A 17,255-nucleotide genomic window follows, 5' to 3' on the forward strand; every position below is an offset into this window, starting at 1 on the left:
AATGACCCTCCAAAATCTGCCCTCTACATCCCCAGCTGGCTCGGTGTTAATCTCAGGATCGCCACGTTGGGTGTTTACTTTCCTGCCCCAACATGTGTGTTATTTTCCTTTTTTAAAAAATCTGTATTTTAATGAAGTTATTTTCCTGTAATACCTAGTAAACGCTTCAGTCCAGGAGTTCGAGACCATCATGGGCAAAATAGAGAGCGCCCCGTCTCTACCAAAAACAAATACCTTCGTAAACCACTGAACCGTCAAAAAAAGTTAAAGGAGAAATTGACACCCTGCACGACGCCAGGTCACCAGCGTCCGCCGACCGGAGGACATGCCTGCAGCTGCGACTCTCCGCAGCCTTCACCCCCTGGAAGGATACCCCACGAGGCGCTGCTCGGCACCCGGACTAAACTCGGGTTCCGCTGGTAGACATTTTTGTTTTGCCTGGCTGAAATACTAACTCAATCCTGGAGATACTCTTTGAAATTGAAATTTTTATTTTATCTTATTTTATTTATTTTCTATTTTGAGACAGAGTCTCGCTCTGTCGCCCAGGCTGGAGTGCAGTGGCGCGATCTTGGCTCACTGCAACCTCCGGCCTCCCGGGTTCAAGCGATTCTCCTGCTTCAGCCTCCTGAGTAGCTGGGACTACAGGCGCGCGCCACCACGTCCCGCTGATTTTTGTATTTTTAGTAGAAACGCGGTTTTACCATGTGACTCAGGGTGGTCTCGAACTCCCGACCTCATGATTCGCCCGCCTCGGCCTCCCAAAGTGCTGGGATTAGAGGCCTGAGCCACCGCGCCCGGCTCATCACCGCTATTTATAATCGTTTTCTTTTTTTACTTTGTTACCCCATGATCAGGTGATACAAAGTTTTTCATCACAATAATCAATTAAACTACACATGTCGCCGGGCGCGGTGGCGCACGCCTGTAATCCCAGCACTTTGGGAGACCGAGGCTGGATGATCGTCTGAGGTCGGGAGTTCGAGACCAGCCTGGTCAAAATGGAGAAACCACCCCCCCACCCCACTCCTACTAAAAATACAAAAATTAGCCGGGCGTGGTGGCGCATGCCTGTAATCCCAGCTACTCGGAAGGCTGAGGCAGAAGAATCGTTTGAACCCGGGAGGCGGAGGTTGCAGTGAGCGGAGATCAAGCCATTGCACTCCAGCCTAGGCAACAAGAGCGAAAAATCCGTCTCCAAAAAAAAAAAAAAAAAAAAAAACAACTACACATGTCCTTTGACCCCTTGGGGCAACTCCTCACCGCAAGCAATTCCAGCCTCGCGTGTGTCACGGTTTCCATCACCTGAACTTTGTGAAGTCAATCCCCTACCAGCTCCCAGGACCCGCCTTCTCTGGCTTCAAGCGCCGCAGTCCGCCAGGGCCCTGCCGGGGTTCTCTGGGTAGCCCTCACTGCTATTCTGGCCCTGGGTCCTTAGCTACGCGTCTGCAGGGGGAGGACGTGGTCCGAGTGTTCCTCGGGGGGCAAGGGGCGAGCGACCGGCGCACTCAGTCCCAGTGTCCTAGTCGCCCAGGGTGCAGTCCCAGGTGAAGAAATTTTTTTCAGTGGAACTGGAAGAAAACGTTAAAGTAGCAACGACCACGAAGGGACTCGAACCCTCAATCTTCTGATCCGGAATCAGACGCCTTATCCATTAGGCCACGCGGCCCTGCGAGAAACGGGTTCCCAGCGTTTCTCATAAAGCTTTCTATAGCCTATGCTGTGGCTTTAACGCGCATGCTTAGAGTGAGGGGAGGCCCGTCCTTCCGAGGCTCCTGGTGGGCGGGACTCCGAGCTGGGCCACCGCGCCCGGCCGCTGAGGCTGCTGGGTGGAAACTGCCGCCGCGGGCCCGGGACTGTGAGTTCGAGCCCTGGCGAGCCCGCCCTACCCCACCCTCCCCGCAGCAGGCCCCTCCGAGACGCCGTTTGGGAGCGCTTTCCCCATGTGCTTCCCGCCGCTTTGGGTCAGGGGCTGCAAGCTGCTTGCCCAGCCCCTGTGCTTGCTCCATCACCGGTGAACCTGCCAAGGTGTGTTTCAGAGGCTTTTGGCCCCAGACTTTATTCTGGCCGCCTGGAAAGCGGGGGCCGTGTTTCCTGAGTTTCTATGGCCCAGCGCGGGGTGGAGGTGGGGCGCGCGTGCACAGGGACATGGCTGGGAGAGGGTTATGCGTCCTCTTCCTGGGACCCCTCCCCCCCGGACGCTCCCACAACCGAACTGCCAACCCAGCCCAGCCCAGTCCAGCCCATGTTGGGTTCCTAAGTCCCGGAACCTGGGCACAGGCCCCAGCTCGGTTCCCATGGACACTATTGCGTCCATATGCAGTGCCAGGCGCTTTACACACATTATCTCACTTATTTCACACGTCCTTGAGAACAGGCTCTGTTCACGGCACATATTTATTGCACGGCCACCCCCACGCTGCCACGCCTTGCTCTCCGATGAGGAAACCGGGGGGTGGGGGGTGGATGCAGGCAAGAATGGCGCTGGGATCTGGCCACCGTCTCAGCAGCGCCCCCGTGGCCGCCGCACCCTCAGGTCTGGAGGCAGAGCCGGCGCCGGAGCGAGCTGCGGATCTCCAGGCAGGCCTTGCGGAGTTCATCGCAGTCGGGCCCCAGCACGTCCTGCTCACACACCCGCCTGTTGACCTGAGGACCACACCCAGCCTGTGCCCGGGGCTACAGCCCTCCGGGGCTCAGCCTGCCCCAGGAGAGAGCCCCTGGCTTGGTACATTGCAAGGCCTAAAATTTTAAGGGCTGCCTGGACATCTTTGAGGCTTGCAGAACTCCAGAGGCCTAACGGTGAATTCCTCTGCTCTGGCCAGACATGTCCCCACCCAGCAGGACAGGCTCCCACCCGCTAGGTCCCCTCTCAGCAGACCAGCTGCACCCAACCTGGTCCTCACCCTAATGGACTTCAGCCCCCTGACAGGCCTTGGAAATATTCAAACCAACCAACCACATCTGCCTGTGGGAAGCAGGGGGCATCTCACTCTCTTGTCACTGCAAAGCCAGCTTCCCACTGGCCCTGCAGGTTCACCCTGCTCTGAGCACAAACCCAGGTGGCCCTGCATGGCATGCATCATCCTCCTCCCCACCCGACTGCAGTACGTGTGACTAAGAACTGCGGTGCATGGCATGTGTGCAGTGTCGGCCATCCTGCATTTGGTTATCTTGTAGTGTTGAGGGCAGAGGATCCCTCCTTCGCCAATGGAGTTCATAGGAGGTGATCAGAATACCAGGGCTGGGGAGAAAGGCAAACCCAGCTCCTTGCCCCTTGTCACCCCGGAACCCCCCAACACACCTCAGTCAGCAGCTCCAGAAGGTCTCTCCCGGAGTTGGCTCTGAGGACCTCGACCAGTGTCTGGATAAACTGTGAGCCCTTGTCATCGCGATAGGCCACATAGCCTAGGTCAGGGGACCAGGGCCACAGCATCAGACCAAGGCCCCAACCCTCTGCCTTCCAATCCCAGGGGTCCTATTGTTGGTGGAAGGTGGGGTACAAGTAGGCAGCACCCAGGAAGCAGGCAAGAGAACAGGGCAGGGAGCAGGGACTTCTTGCGTCTGGAACAAGTTGTTGCTAGATATTTGCAGAGGTGAGCCTGTGGAGAGATTCACTACTGAACAAACATTTACTGTGCACCTACTATGTGCCAGAGACTGAGCAGGGCCTTGGGGCAGGCAGATCTGCCCCGGCCTCGTGGAACTCACAACCTACAGGAAACCTGCACACACAGTGGTTGGCACAGCTGCGCCTCCCAGCACTCACCGTCACTGCTGTTACTACACATCATAAACCATGTAGGGAACATGGCTGGACCACAGCTGAGCTGGCATCTCTGTGCCCCAACCCTAAGCCCTACTCCAGATCTCAGGCCAGGAAGCTGGGCCCTGTGTAACCACAGGCTCCCAATGACCCATCTTCTTACCTTCTGCTGCTGAGTAGACCGTCAGGATGTCTGCTTGGTCAGAGCTCCCTGGAGGGGCGCCCCTGCAGGAGCTGCCTGCAAGAGGAATCAATTCTAGTGATCAACATCCTGGAACTCCATCAGCCCCAGGAGCTCCCCATCTGTGGCTTAAGGGCAGCCCAGGGAGGTGGAAAGAGCGCAGGGCAGGAAATACAGACGGAAGTTCAAAGCTCGGCCCAGCCACTTACCAGCTGTGACCTCAGAAAAGCTATTTGACCTTGCCGACTCCAGGGTTCTTGCCAGGCTCCAAGCTCCCACTTCCCAAAGGCCCTTGTGATTTAGGAAGATTTTTTTCTTCCCATTGTCTTGGCAAACAGAGGATGCAGGTGGCAGCCATACCCCAGCTTAGGGCCCTGGAGATGCTCTCTGGACGGTCCCCACCACCAGCCCTGCCCAAGCCCAGGCCCTGGAAGGAAGGCAGAACCCACCTTGGGCCTCAGCATAGATCTGCAGGACATCTGCATGGGAGGGGACAGATGGAGATGTCCGCAGCCAGCTCCAGTACCAGGGGAGAGCTGTGGGCCCCACACCAGCATCCCTGTTTCCTGAAGAGGGTGGGGAGAGGCAGATAGTCTCACTCCGGGGATACCTGGGGGTGCTCAGGGGTCTAGTGTGAGCGTGGGGTCAAGGTGAGAACCCAGTTCCAGAGCTCCAGGGCAAGCTTGCCAGACTGGAGACATTCAGAGCACTGAATGACAGGTGTTGAGAGTTAAGGGTTCAATGTCGTGGACTTGACCTCTAGGAGAGGACAGGAGACGGGGCAGGGAAGGGCGGATACCCAGGCTCCCTGGAGAAGGTAGACAGTGAGTCCCAGGGGCTGAAGCCGGCTGAGGAAAGTGAGGGCAGGAGGAGGCCAGGCCGCTCACCCCCACGGCAGGCCTGCAGCAGGAAGATCTTGGGGCGGCCCCGCAGCACCTGGCAGTGGCTCAGCTCCTGCATCAGTGCCTCGGGCTGCACCTCTTGCCCATCAGCCCCCACCAGCTGACCCCGTGGTCCCCCATGGGCCATCAGGGCCACAAGGGCACAGCTCACAGGGCCCCTGCAGGTGTCCAGTTGCTCCCGGAAATGGGCCAGCTCCTCCTGGAAAGCCTGGGGTGGGAGCAATGTTGAGGCCTGGGCCAAAGCCACCACCTCCCCAGCCCCTGGCTGCCCTCTGCGAGGCTGAGAATGTTTCCCAGACCCTGCCCACCTGGCCTCCCACTGCCTGCCACTCACAGGTCCAGGGAGGAAGCCCTCTTTTTTTTTTTTTTTTTTTTTGAGAAGGAGTCTTGCTCTGTCACCCAGGCCGGAGTGCAGTGGTGCGGTCTCGGCTCACTGCTATCTCCGCCTCCTGGGTTCAAGCGATTCGCCTGCCTTAGCCTCCTGAGTAGCTGGGACTACAGGCGTATGCCACCACACTTGGCTAATTTTTTGTATTTTTAGTAGAGATGAGGTTTCGCCGTGTTAGCCAGAATGGTCTCGATCTCCTGACGTCGTGATCCGCTTGCCTCGGCCTCCCAAAGTGCCAGGATTACAGGCGTGAGCCGCTGCGCCTGGCCTGTTTTTGTTTTTTGAGATGGAGTCTTGCTCTGTCGCCCGGGCTGGAGTGCAGTGGCACAATCTCAGCTCACTGCAACCTCTGCCTCCTGGGTTCAAGCCATTCTCCTGCCTCAGCCTCCCAAGTAGCTGGGATTACAGGCATGCACCACCACGCCCTACTAATTTTGTCTTTATAGTAGAGACGTGGTTTCACCATGGTAGTCAGGCTGGTCTCAAACTCCTAATCTCAAGTGATCCACCTGCCTCGGCCTCCCAAAGTGTTGGGATTAGAGGCATGAGCCGCTGCGCCCGGCCAGAAGCCCTTTTCTAACTCCCTCCTGCAAGGCCTTGGCATGGCCTCTTTAGAGGTGACATACAGACCCAGCTTCCTGGAGCCAGTTCTCCTCCTGCCCTCGTGGGGAAGCTGCACCAAGAAGTTGAGAGGTGTGAGGAGAGCGGAGTGGGCTGCTGGGAGCCAAGAGAGAAACCAAGACTTGGAGCTAAAGCTTTGAGCTGGAGGGGGCGGGGGGGCCAGAGAAGCAGCCAATGAGGGAGGCCTCGGGGACCCTGGAGACCAGGCTTCCAGAGGCTGGGAAGTGATGGGCCAGATGCAGGCAAAGGGAGCACAGAGGCTAGACTTGTGGCGCACTTCCTGCCAGTGATGGAGAGAGGCCCCGGGTTCCTAGGGAGAGGTGGTCTTCCTTCAGAGCACCAGCGGAAGTTCTCGGCATCCCCTCACCTGGGCTGTAGGGTCCGTTCTCACGGTGGTCTCAAAGCCCAGGGCCCGGCACAGGCCCCCCAGCGCCTCCACGTCATGCTGGGCCCCAGGCCGGCCTTGGATCACAGCCAGGAGGAGGGCAGCCCTGGCCTTGGACAGGTCATACTGTGTGCTGGGACCGGGGGCCGGCTGCAGAGAGGGTTAAGATGCATCTAAAGTGGCCTGAGAGGACTCCAGCTCCTGGCCTCCCCGGCCTGGGTCCCCCTAAGCTTCTGTCCCACTGGAAACTGTGGCCATGTGATTGGACCCCTGCCCTGTCCCCCTCACCTCAGGCCTCCAGGGCTCCACACCTCCCAGGCACAGTGCCCCCCGCAAGGAGCTCCGAAGGACGGGGCAGCAGGTGCCCCCTGTGGACTCTTCAGCCACCCTGCGGAAGAGCTGGGGATGGGGCCGAGAAAAGACTCAGCCAGGCTTGTGGCTTCTATAGTCTCTTCAGGGTCACCTGCCAGAATGCAGAGAGGAGGAGGCCAGCAAAGGACAGACAGGCAGGATGGCCTCAAGCAAGGCCCAGGCTCCAGTTCTGGCTCAAGGCTATGGACTTCCCTGGGCATGGATGGCCTCGAGGGGAGAGTGTTCACACCATTAACCCCTGCCCCGGGATCAGTGCACACAGAGGTGGGGATGTTCCCTAGAGCAGGGCAGGGCCTGTCGGGAAGGCTCACGGGGTGGGCACTACCCTGCTGGGCAATCTGTGGAGGAGAGCTGGGGCCCCCTCATCTCCAGGGCTGCCCAGGGGCAACCCAACTGCACAGTGAGACCTTCAGCCCTGGAGACCAGACTTGAATCATTCCCAGTCCCAGCCTCCAGGGTCCTGCGATCTAACACGTTAGATGGCCACTGCTTGGTGTAGAAAGGGGCAGCCCGAAGTGCAAGCATGGATGCAAGGAAGGGCATCACTGGCAGCCTGCAGAGGACTGTGCAGGGCTCCCGGGACAATAGGAGGGCATAGCAGGCAGAGGGAACCGCTTGGGCCAAGGCATGCAGTTGGGAGGTCTGGAGGTTGGGGGATCCTGAGTGGGTTGTCAGGGGTCCCGAGCTGGGGGTGAGGGGCTGATACCACTTCTGTAGACAATAAAGGTTTGTAGAATGAATCTAACTGTAACTGGCTCAGGGGGGCACAGCAGAACCAGCGGAGACAGCAGGACCAGCCCTGCTTCCCTGGGCCTCCCCTCCAGCATCCCCACCTCCGTCAGCAGCTGCACCAGGGACCAGCAAGGAGAGTGGCCACACAGCTCTCTCAGGCCAGCAAGGAAGGCTCCAGGCTCCAGGGAGGCTGTGTGGAGAAGCAGCATGTTGGCCTGGAGTGAGGCCCGAGGCTCTGCCCCTGGGTCCCTGCCCAGCCCCTGGATCCCGACCCAGCTCACTCACACCCAGGGCCACTCGAGAGCAGCAGGAAGACTTTGGGGCAGCCCCGCAGGGCCCGGCAGCTGCTCAGCTCCCGGACCAGCTGCTGTGGCTGCCTCAGCTGCCCTCTGGGGGCCACCAAGGCCACTAAGGCACACCCCACAGGGCGTCCGTGGGCATCCAGCTGCTTCTGGAACCAAGCCAGCTCCTTGAGGAAGCCCTAGGGGCAAGAGTGAGACCGACCTGAGTCCGGGGAGGTTTTGGGTGGGGAGGAGATTCTGGGTCAGGGGAGAGTGGGGAAGGGGTCGGTGCTGGGCCTGAGGGTGGACGTAAGAGGCAGAGGCTCACCTGGACCGGGACCTCCCTCCTCTCGCAGCTCTCAAAGCCCAGGGCCTGGAACACGTCCTCCAGGGCAGTGACTGCAGCGGCCACCACCCCAGGGCTGCTGAGCATCAGGGCTGCCCTTGGACCCTGGACGTCATACTTCCCCTGGGGAGGCAAGGCCAGAGCTGGGCTGGGCTGGGGCTCAGCTGGGAGGCAGGAGCAGCTGGGCCAGGCGGTGCCTCCTGCTACCTTTCTCCCCAGGCTGTCTTGAGTGTCTGCCATCTGCATGGCCAGCCGCAGGGTCCCAGCCACCAGGAAGGCCATAGGGCCAGACGGGGCTTCCTCCAAGCACCAAGCACGGAGCTCGCCTCCTGGCCCTGGGCTCTCAGTGCCCTGGGTCCTAACCCTTGCCCTCTCCCCTAACGACTGCTATCAGCTCTGCTTATGAGCTGAGCTGGACTCTGCCCCCTCCCTGGAACCCTGGGTCCTGGCCCCGCTCTCCCAGCCCGGGCTCCATTCTCTGGCTGCTGCCGGTGACTTCTTTGCTGGCAGTGACGTGCCCCTACCTGAGCCAGGAACCTGTGCTCAATCCTATTCTTAGCTCCTGGCCTACGTGCTTATCTGATCTCGTTACACCCCAGTGTCTCCATTTGGAGCCAGCCACCACCATCAAGAAGTCCTTGTACTGTCCCGGCCACCCGCCACACGCATGCACACAGCACCAGGCCCCCAGAGGTAAAAATCGCCAACTGGAATCAGCCTTGTCCACAGCGAGACCTCGCTTGCTTCTTACAGGAAATGGAGACCATGGCAGCGACTGCGGGATGATGTGTGCATGGGAGGTTGGCTAAGAAAGGCCTAGGGGCAGAGAGGGCTGGCACATGCACACCTGTTACCAAGGGACCAGAGCGTCTTGTCCACTGGCCCCCGCCTCCCCTCAGCCAGGGGCCCTGAGGCCACCAGCAGGTGAAAGAGAAGGAACCAGCATGGGTGGAAGGAGGGGTCGTGCCTGGGTGATCACTAGTTATGACCATGCACCCACTAGGTCCTGGCCTGGGGCTCCTGGTAGGGAGAAGTTGGATGTCAGGGGCTGGTGGGAAGGGCAGGTCCGCTGTCAGCCCCTCCTCTAAGGGACCCAGCCTGGGGCAGCCTTGAGTTCCAGATCCCCAACACGCAGCAAGAGGGTCCCACCACTGACCAAGCAGCGTCTATGCGCCCTTCTTCCTTTCACAGTTGTGGGAGAGGAATGGCCTGGTGAAGACCCTGAGTCCTGCTCAGCTCCCTGTTCTGCTGGAGCACAGATGGTGCTCCCAGAGCAGGGTAGGCACTAGCTGACACAGGGGGACAACAGTCCCAGGGAACACGGCTGCCCATTGGGGCCCAGCCGACCTGGACGCCAAGGACGCGGCTCCCCCTGGTGACAGCGCAGCAGCATCTGCCACCGGGACACAAGGCCAGGGCAAGGGGTTTATATTCCAGGTATCCCCATCCTCCAGCCACCGAAAGAACAGAACAGCCTGGAGGTAAGTTTTCACGTTTATTAATACTCTTCTGTTGCCCTTTGGAGGTCCGTGGGGGAGTCCTTGCAGGACCTCTGGTCTGTCCCCGTTCATGGAAGGCAGTGCTCAGGAGGCAGCAGCAAAGTGCCAATGAAGCGGGGCGTTAGTGCCGATGGAGCGGGGTACGTTAGTGCTGATGGAGTGGGGCGCCGAGTGGGGCGTTAGCGCCGATGGAGCGAGGCGCCAGTGCCGATGGAGCGGGGCGTTAGTGCCGATGGAGCGGGGCGCTGGTGCCGGTAAAGAGGGGTGTTAGTGCCGATGGAGGGGGCGTTAGTGCCGATGGAATGGGGCGCCAGTGCCGATGGAGCTTGACGTAGTGAAGATGGAGCAGGGTGGTAGTGCCGATGGAGCTGGACGTTAGTGACAATGGAGTGGGGCACCAGTGCCGATGGAGCGGGGCGTTAGAGCCGATGGAGTGGGGCGTTAGTGCTGATGGAGCGGGGCGCCAGTGCGGATGGAGCAGGACCTTATGCCGAAGGAGCGAGGCGTTAGTGCTGATAGAGTGGGGCGCCAATGCCAAAGCGGGTCATTAGTGCCGATGGAGTGGGGGTGTTAGTGCCGATGGAGTGGGGGCGTTAGTGCCGATGGAGTGGGGCTTAGTGCCGATGGAGTGGGGCGCCGAGTGGGGCGTTAGTGCCGATGGAGCAGGGCGCCAGTGCCGATGGAGCAGGGTGCCAGGGCCGATGGAGTGGGGCGTTAGGGCCGATGGAGTGAGGTGCTAGTACTGATGGAGTGCTAGTGCTGAGTCTGGTGCAGCCGCACCTCTGGAGGAGCAGATGGCAGCTAGGCGCCCTGTTCTTGGTCTCCAGGGTTGGCCTCCTGTCGCTGGAGCCACCATTATCCTCACCAGACTGGTGAGCAGGTGGCTCTCAGAGCCTCATGCTAGGGCAAGTAGGCCGAGGGCAAAGGCAGACCGAGTCCGTGTGGCCAGGACAAGGCAGAGTGGTCATGGCCTGGAAATGGGAGTGGGTGGGGGCCAGAAAGCCCCTGCCGCCGTGACTAAGACCCGCGGTCCCACAGGTGTGGGCTGTCTCTCCCAAAGTCCAGCAGCCCCCTGGGGGGCCAAGGCCAGTCCTCCACGCCCACTGAAAGGCACAGGTTGGCAGGGCAGAGGCCTGACCCATGGACCCACCCCACAGGGAGGGGGCCAAAGAGCCACACAGTCAAATGAGGCTCGGAGACTTCTGGGAAGGGACCTAGACCTGAGTCCTCGCCACCCTGCTGCCCCTGCCAGGAATGTGTTGGGGCTCCAGGAAACTAGAGGGGAAGAGAAACGCTAGGAGCGGAAGGGGGAAAGAGGATAAGACCAGGGGGCGGGAAGGGGAGGCTTCCGTTCCCTTTGAGTGCTGGGCAGGTCCTCAGAGCTGAGCAGGGCAGGCGAGCTCCGAGTGTGAGGTACCCTGGGGTCCCTCGGACAGCCCAGGAGGTGTCCACAGATGGAAGGAGAGTCCCAGTGGTGAACGAAGCAGGATGTCCCGTGACTGGGCTTCCCCCGGGTTTCCGGCCAAGCCGGCTGCTCACCCCACGGGCTGGGCCATCTTGGCGTGCAGGCTCTGATGCGCGATGAGGTGCGCGCGCTGCTTGAAGCTCTTGTCGCACTCTCCGCAGCCGAAGGGCCGCTCACCGGTGTGCACACGCCGATGGTCCAGCAGGTAGGAGCGCAGCGAGAAGCTCTTGCCGCAGTCGCTGCAGCCGAAAGGCTTCTCACCCGTGTGGATGCGCTGGTGGTCGGCCAGGTAGGCGCTGCGGCTGAAGCTCTTGCCACACTCGGAACAGGAGAAGGGCTTCTCGCCCGTGTGCACGCCTTGGTGGCGCACCAGGTCCGAGGAGCTGCGGAAGCTCTTGTCGCACTCAGGGCACTTGTGTGGCTTCTCGCCCGTGTGCGTGCGCTGGTGCCGCGCCAGGTCCGAGCCCCAGCGGAAGCGCTTTCCACACTGCCCGCAGCTGTGCGGCTTCTCGGCTGCCAGGTCCCGGAACTGGCGCCGGCGAGTGGGTGGCCGCCCCCGTCGCGCGCCGACCACTGGGCCCAGGGCCGCCCTCGGCCGGTTCTCGCTCTCCCAGCCCTCAGCCTCCTCGGGGCTCCAGGACACAGTCACGTCGCTGCCTGTCTGGCCCGGCACCACCGGCACCACTTCCTGCAGCCGGGACTTCTCACTTTGGCCTTTGAGCCCCAAACCTGCAAGGGGAAGGAGGCGACCTCTTCAGTCCCACTCGGTTCTGGGGCCAGAGCTGAGGTGTGGAAGAAACAAGGCTGGGGAAAGCTCCCTGGCCTCCAGGTTCAGAAAGCCCTGGGTTCACACAGCCCAATCTTCAGGTTCCTCATCTATAAAACAGGGATGATTGGCCGGGCGCAGTGGCTCAAGTCTGTAATCCCAACATTTTGGGAGGCTGAGGCGGGCGGATCACCTGAGGTTAGGAGTTCGAGAGCAGCCTAGCCAAAATGGCGAAACCCCGCCTCTACTAAAAAATGCAAAAATTAGCAGGGCATGGTGGCGCACATCTGTAATCCCAGCTACTCAGGAGGCTGAGGCAGAAGAATCACTTGAACCCAGGAAGCGGAGGCTGCAGTGAGCCGGGATCATGCCATTGCACTCCAAGAGCGAGACTTTGTCTCAAAAACAAACAAAAACCCAAATAAATCAGGGATGATGAAAAAATTCGGCAGAGCAGCAGTCTGAATAAGCCTCTGATCCCGCCTGCATGGACCAGCCCCCTAAGCCATTTGTGCCCTGCAGGCCTCACTGGGATCCAATGTCCCACTCTGAACCGCAGATATCAAGCTCCACAGCAGAACAGATTTACAGTAATTTCGAAAATTTTCAAGGGCCGGGCGCGGTGGCTCATGCCTGTAATCCCAGCACTTTGGGAGGCCAAGGCAGGCGGATCACGAAGTCAGGAGTTCGAGACCAGCCTGACCAACATGGTGAAAACTCGTCTCTATTAAAAATAGAAAAAAATTAGCCGGGCATGGTGGCTCATGCCTGTAATCCCAGCTACTCAGGCTGAGGCAGGAGAATTGCTTGAACCCAGGAGGTGGAAGTTTCAGTGATCTGAGATCACACCACTGCATTCCGGCCTGGCGACAGAGCAAGACTCCATCTCAAAAAAAAAAAGAAAGAAAATTTTTCCCAACTGTCACAGTCGGAAACTGAGGAGCCAAACTGGTCTAGCTAGTGTGGCTCCCTTCAGCACGCAGGCTGTAGTTCTCCAAACTCAACACATGACAGATCTGGACAGAGGTCGCAGCCCATCCCGCTGGGAGTGTGGACTGAACCAGATAAGATGATCCCTGATGGTGCTGAGAAGGAGCCTGGCATGGAGAGGGACCTGGTAAGTGCAGTTCTGACGAGCAGGGGCCCAGGCTGGTGAGCAGCTGGGGTTCCCCGTCAGCACCGCTGCTCCTAGTAGCCCAAGGTGGCCTCACAACTATGCCTGATCCAAGTCCCAGCTGTGTCCCTTCAGCACCACTGACCTGAGTCTCAGGTCCCTTATGTGTAAAATGGGGACAATACTTCCATGCACTAGGTTGTGAGACTCAAAGGAGAAGTTGCCCTTACGAGCGCTCATGCAGGGCTGGGCAGCGCCGGCGCCGTCCCATGCTGCGTGTGGAAATGCACAAAAACTGATCGTCAGCCAAGAAAGGAATTACTCAGGCTCCTGGCAAGACCTAGGGAGAGCCTGCTTTGGAACCAGCTAAGGATGGGGTGGGAAACAAGACTGAAGTTCCAGCAGAATGGGGGGCGGCCAGCCTGGACCCAAAGGCCCTGGGTGCTTACCCAGGGTGGTGTTCCGGGAGTTCTCCCGCTTTATGTCCCAGAAGAGATCCCGCTGAGCAGGGTCCAGAGTGCCCCATTCTTCCTGGGAGAAATAGAATGGAATGTCTCCCAATGCCACAGGTCCCTGGAATGGGGTGAGAAGACCCGGCTCAGGGCTCCCTTGCTTAGGCCTCCCAGCAGCACTGGCGGGGACAGGATGGGTCAGATGAAAGAGGCCTGATGGGACAACAAGTCCCATTTTACAAATTCAACAGAGCCAAGTGCTTTAAAGAAGACAAAGGGACTGGTGACTCACATGGACCCCAGAGACAAAGCAGGTGTCCGTCGTCTCTCTGGTACACCCCTCTTTAAGAAGAGCAGGAGGCTGGGCTGAAGGAGAAGAATGGAGCCTTAGAAAGGCCAGCCCAGGCTTGACACCGACGCCTATGGCCTCCGCAGCCTGTGCGCATGCACGCACGACCTGGACTTCACAGAGGGAGCTGTCCTACCTGTGACCCTTAGGCAACGCCGGTGACAGAGCTAGGTCCCTGCCCAGCCACTCTACTGCCCACAAGGACGGAGGCTTACTCACCGCTATGGCTGTGCTGCTCCTGGGGAACAGATGGCCGCCTCCATGCCCCCACCATCGGGGGAGGCCCCTTGGCCTGAGATCCCTGGCCTGCAGCCTCGGGTTCCGCCTCCTCCGAGGGCACATCCTGTGCAGGAACCACAATATGCTCATCAGCCCGAGACCAGACCGGGGGAGACAGAGTTTATTTCCTGGGAAGGAGACATAGGACATGACCCTCAGGATGCTGGGGTGTGGGAAGGAGACCAATATGGTGCCCCAGGAAAGTCCAGAGGAGAATGTGATACCAGGTAATGCTGTGTGCCCGAGGACGCTCCCCGATCATTCACGAGGCAAGAACCAGCCCTGAAAGGCCAGAATCACAGCCACTTAGCAAGGGGGTAGCTGGGGACCCTCCTGCCAAAGGCAGAACCCCATCCCCCAGCCACTCATTAGAACCTCCCCAGATGCATCCAATGTGAAGGACCCAATATCCCACAAGGTAGCAGGGGCTCCGCACAGCTCCACCTTCTCGCCCCACTCTGGAGCTGGCTCTATGCACACCCTTGTGTCCCCAGAGCCAGGCCTAGAGCAAAATGCAAATAAACATCAGCAGACCCTGCATGGAGCTAAAACCTCCTGTCTGGAACATTCGCACTTCAGCCCTATTGCTGCCTTCCAAAGCCACAAAAAATAAATCACATTTACTTTGGATTGCATCTTTCAGAAAGGCACCCATGGCACACTGTGCTTGTGTGCCTGCTCCTGGGGACTCTGTGTCTCCCCTACCCTGTGAGCCTCTGGGAGACTTATCTCTGCAGGGTACCCACTTCTCTGGAGCTCAGGTACCATCCAGGTGCCCCGGATGTGGAAGGGCCCCTCACCTGTGCCCAGGCTTTCACTGGCTGCTTCTGTAGGTCCTCCACCAAGGCGACAGCCTCCTCGCCGCTTCCCGGGTGCTGCTCACGCACCCAGCCCTGGATCTCCCCTGGCAGCACTGTCAGGAACTGCTCCAGCACCAGCAGCTCCAGGATCTGCTCCTTGGTACGCAGCTCGGGCCGCAGCCAGCGGCAGCAGAGCTCCCAGAGCTGGCTGAAGGCCTCATGAGGCCCATGCACATCCCCATAGCAGAACTGCCGGAAGCGCTGGCGGCAGGCTTCGGAATCCCTGCTGTCGTCATGCTGGGCAGATTCCTGTTCCCAGGAGGAATCTTCCACTTTCACAATCAGAAGCCCTTCTCCCTCCCCGGGGGCCTGGTCCTGGGGCTCCAAGGGGGCTGCCATTCCCCTGGCCTGAGGCTCAGGGTTGGTCGGCCTCAACCCGGGCCCCAGAACCTGTACTTTCAGTCTCCCAGAGGGATCCCCTGTGGTAGCTGGGCCAGCATCTGGATGTGTATTCCTGGGGAAAGAGCAAAATGGCAGGACTGAGGAGGAAGGATGTGGAATACATGAGGAAACCCCAGGCTGAAGAGCCATCCAGTCCCCATCCTTTCATGGCCCTGAAGCCTTTTCTAGGCTTTTAGTGTAATTTACTGTAATGCCTTGCTCACGTGACTCTCTCTCCTATTAACACAGGCCCACAAGCTCTCATCCCAAAGCCAGAAATCCAAAACCCGGGTATTTCATAACTCTTTGATGGCAAAACCCAATGTCATTCATTTGGCAGCACCACCTGACCTGATATAAGCACATTATAATCTCAATTTATTCCACTAAATGTAAATGTTCAAAATTATGGTGGAAATATTAATAACATATCTTCAGTTTATAAAAATTCATTGAGCTATACCCACTGATGTGTTTTTCTGTATGTACATTATACATCAATTAAATATCTTTTTTTTTTTTTTTTTTTGACATAAGAGTCTCACTCTGTTGCCCAGGCTGGAGTGCAGTGGCGCAATCTCGGTTCACTGCAACCTCTGCCTGCCAGGTTCAAGCGATTCTCCTGCTTCAGCCTCCCAAGTAGCTGGGACTACAGGCACCAGCTACCACGTCCAGCTAATTTTTTGTATTTTTAGTAGAGACGAGGTTTCACCATATTGGCCAGGATGGTCTCAAACTCCTGACCTTGTGATCCACCCGCCTTGGCCTCCTAAAGTGCTGGGATTACAGCCGTGAGCCACTGCGCCCGGCCTAATTAAAAAATTTTAACGGATATGTTTCATTATTTAATGTTGCCCCAGATCCCTTTGGAGATGTGCTTGATATATCGTATGTGCACTATATTATCTTTCTCAAATTTGAAAACCTCTGAATTCCAAAACACATCTGGCCCTGAGGTGTCACAGAAGGGCTCACAGACACCATCCAAAGCCATTTATCCACAGGTACATATAAATGTGTGACACATTTATACCTTACATTGTTACTCTTTACTGAAAAGTGTATTATACAATTTTCAGTAATCGATTTTTTGTTTCAACAATAAAAATACAAACTGGCCGGGCTTGGTGGCTTATGCCTGTAATCTCAGCATTTTGGGAGACAGACACAGGACGATTGCTTGAGGCCAGGGGTTCAAGGCCCCTTTGGGAAGACAATGTGAGACGCGATCTGTACCAAAAAACAAAAAAAGCCAGGTGGGACTCCTGTAGTCCCAGCTACTGGGGAGGCTGAGGAGGGAAGATTGCTTGAGTCCAGGAGTTTGAGGTTGCAATAAGCTATGATTGCACCACTGTACTCCAGCCTGGGCAACAGAGTGAGACCATCTCAAAAAAAAAAAAAAAGAAAAGTAAAAAGAAAAAGAAAAAAATACAAACCATCGTAATAAAAAAGAGAAGATTCAAACAATATAGAAATCCGTAAAACTCTCCCTTCCTCAATGCCATTGTACCCCCCGACTTAACAGTCTGACAAATGACGTCCCAGACCTTTTCCTGTGCTTTTACTAAAAAAGCCATCCATAGGGGGGAGAAAAGAAAAGGTGCTTGATGTGTTTTTACATAAATGAGACCTTACTGCACAGATATTAGCGACACTATGAGCTTCCGCGATATGGATATGCTCTAGTTTCTTAATCAATACTCGAGTGATGCATTCGGGTTGTTTCCAATTCTTTAGTCCACCCTAAGCACTTTATTCATTCTGCTCCTCACAAGACCCCTGAAGGGTGCGTGCACCATTCTCATCCTCTGGTGACTTCGAAGAAGACTTTCCTCGAAGAGGGCCAGGACTCACCAGGGTCGCTCAGCAGGACACGGCAGGCGGGAAGGCGAGCCAGCCGGAGCCCCGCGCTGTCCCCCGCAGCCTCGCCTGCGGGGCGAGCGGCGATCGTGCAGGGGCGTCTGCCCGGGGACCAAGCAGGCAGAGTGGCGCGGGGGACCAGCACTTCCTAGCAGTGCGCGCGCCCTCCGGCCTCTGCCTCGGGGCGCTGATCCTGGCCACCCGGAGCCCGGTGCTTGATGTCGGAGCCAGGCGGCCAGAGCCCCCGCCCCCGCCCCCA

At 58.1% G+C, this 17,255-nt stretch overlaps 3 protein-coding genes and 1 non-coding gene across 7 annotated transcripts; all 4 read right to left on the minus strand.

Annotated features, from left to right (window-relative positions):
* Positions 1-1,596: 1,596 nt before the first annotated feature.
* Positions 1,597-1,669, minus strand: TRNAR-CCG. The gene has a single exon. It is a non-coding gene; the product is annotated as a tRNA-Arg (tRNA).
* A 127-nt stretch (positions 1,670-1,796) lies between these two features.
* On the minus strand, positions 1,797-5,237 carry LOC115831204 (putative caspase-16). Of its 2 annotated transcripts, XM_030798311.1 has the most exons (5): positions 4,832-5,237; positions 4,394-4,510; positions 3,927-4,001; positions 3,302-3,405; positions 1,797-2,646 (listed from the first exon to the last, which is right to left on the minus strand). In XM_030798311.1, the coding sequence occupies exons 1-5, from the start codon at positions 4,971-4,973 to the stop codon at positions 2,533-2,535; spliced, it is 552 nt and encodes a 183-aa protein (XP_030654171.1). In that variant the 5' UTR covers positions 4,974-5,237; the 3' UTR covers positions 1,797-2,532. The 2 variants fall into 2 exon arrangements, 1 of the variants encoding a protein (XP_030654171.1); XR_004026723.1 differs by lacking the exon at positions 1,797-2,646 and having other exon boundaries at positions 3,335-4,001; positions 4,154-4,921.
* A 540-nt stretch (positions 5,238-5,777) lies between these two features.
* On the minus strand, positions 5,778-9,452 carry LOC115831203. Its single transcript, XM_030798310.1, has 5 exons — positions 7,954-9,452; positions 7,630-7,825; positions 7,446-7,534; positions 6,529-6,639; positions 5,778-6,390 (listed from the first exon to the last, which is right to left on the minus strand). Exons 1-5 carry the CDS (start codon positions 8,251-8,253, stop codon positions 6,187-6,189), a joined length of 900 nt encoding a protein of 299 aa, XP_030654170.1. The 5' UTR covers positions 8,254-9,452; the 3' UTR covers positions 5,778-6,186.
* A 1-nt stretch (position 9,453) lies between these two features.
* On the minus strand, positions 9,454-17,255 carry ZNF213 (zinc finger protein 213). 3 transcript variants are annotated; one of them, XM_030798308.1, is made up of 6 exons: positions 16,991-17,255; positions 14,696-15,209; positions 13,836-13,959; positions 13,560-13,633; positions 13,265-13,388; positions 9,454-11,664 (listed from the first exon to the last, which is right to left on the minus strand). In XM_030798308.1, exons 2-6 carry the CDS (start codon positions 15,092-15,094, stop codon positions 11,006-11,008), a joined length of 1,380 nt encoding a protein of 459 aa, XP_030654168.1. In that variant the 5' UTR covers positions 15,095-15,209; positions 16,991-17,255; the 3' UTR covers positions 9,454-11,005. The 3 variants fall into 3 exon arrangements, with proteins under 3 accessions (XP_030654168.1, XP_030654167.1, XP_030654169.1); XM_030798307.1 differs by lacking the exon at positions 16,991-17,255 and having other exon boundaries at positions 14,696-15,680; XM_030798309.1 differs by lacking the exon at positions 16,991-17,255 and having other exon boundaries at positions 13,265-13,446; positions 13,836-14,177; positions 14,696-14,773.

This window comes from Nomascus leucogenys, chromosome 18 (genome assembly GCF_006542625.1).
Source record: "Nomascus leucogenys isolate Asia chromosome 18, Asia_NLE_v1, whole genome shotgun sequence".
In the NCBI taxonomy this organism is placed as follows: Eukaryota; Metazoa; Chordata; class Mammalia; order Primates; family Hylobatidae; genus Nomascus; species Nomascus leucogenys.

Coding starts and splice junctions, on each gene's coding strand:
- LOC115831203 (XM_030798310.1), bottom strand. CDS start 8,253: ATGGCCTTCCTGGTGGCTGGGACCCTGCGGCTGGCCATGCAGATGGCA. Junction 7,826..7,953: donor GGAGGGAGGTCCCGGTCCAG/GTGAGCCTCTGC, acceptor TCTTGCCCCTAG/GGCTTCCTCAAGGAGCTGGC. Junction 6,640..7,445: donor TGGTGCAGCTGCTGACGGAG/GTGGGGATGCTG, acceptor CCCCATCCCCAG/CTCTTCCGCAGGGTGGCTGA.
- ZNF213 (XM_030798307.1), bottom strand. CDS start 15,286: ATGGCTCTTCAGCCTGGGGTTTCCTCATGTATTCCACATCCTTCCTCC. Junction 13,960..14,695: donor CAGTGAAAGCCTGGGCACAG/GTGAGGGGCCCT, acceptor GTTCCTGCACAG/GATGTGCCCTCGGAGGAGGC. Junction 13,389..13,559: donor GCTTTGTCTCTGGGGTCCAT/GTGAGTCACCAG, acceptor ACCCCATTCCAG/GGACCTGTGGCATTGGGAGA.
- LOC115831204 (XM_030798311.1), bottom strand. CDS start 4,973: ATGGCCCATGGGGGACCACGGGGTCAGCTGGTGGGGGCTGATGGGCAA. Junction 4,511..4,831: donor GCTGCAGGCCTGCCGTGGGG/GTGAGCGGCCTG, acceptor CACCCTCTTCAG/GAAACAGGGATGCTGGTGTG. Junction 2,647..3,301: donor TTCTGGAGCTGCTGACTGAG/GTGTGTTGGGGG, acceptor TGTGGTCCTCAG/GTCAACAGGCGGGTGTGTGA.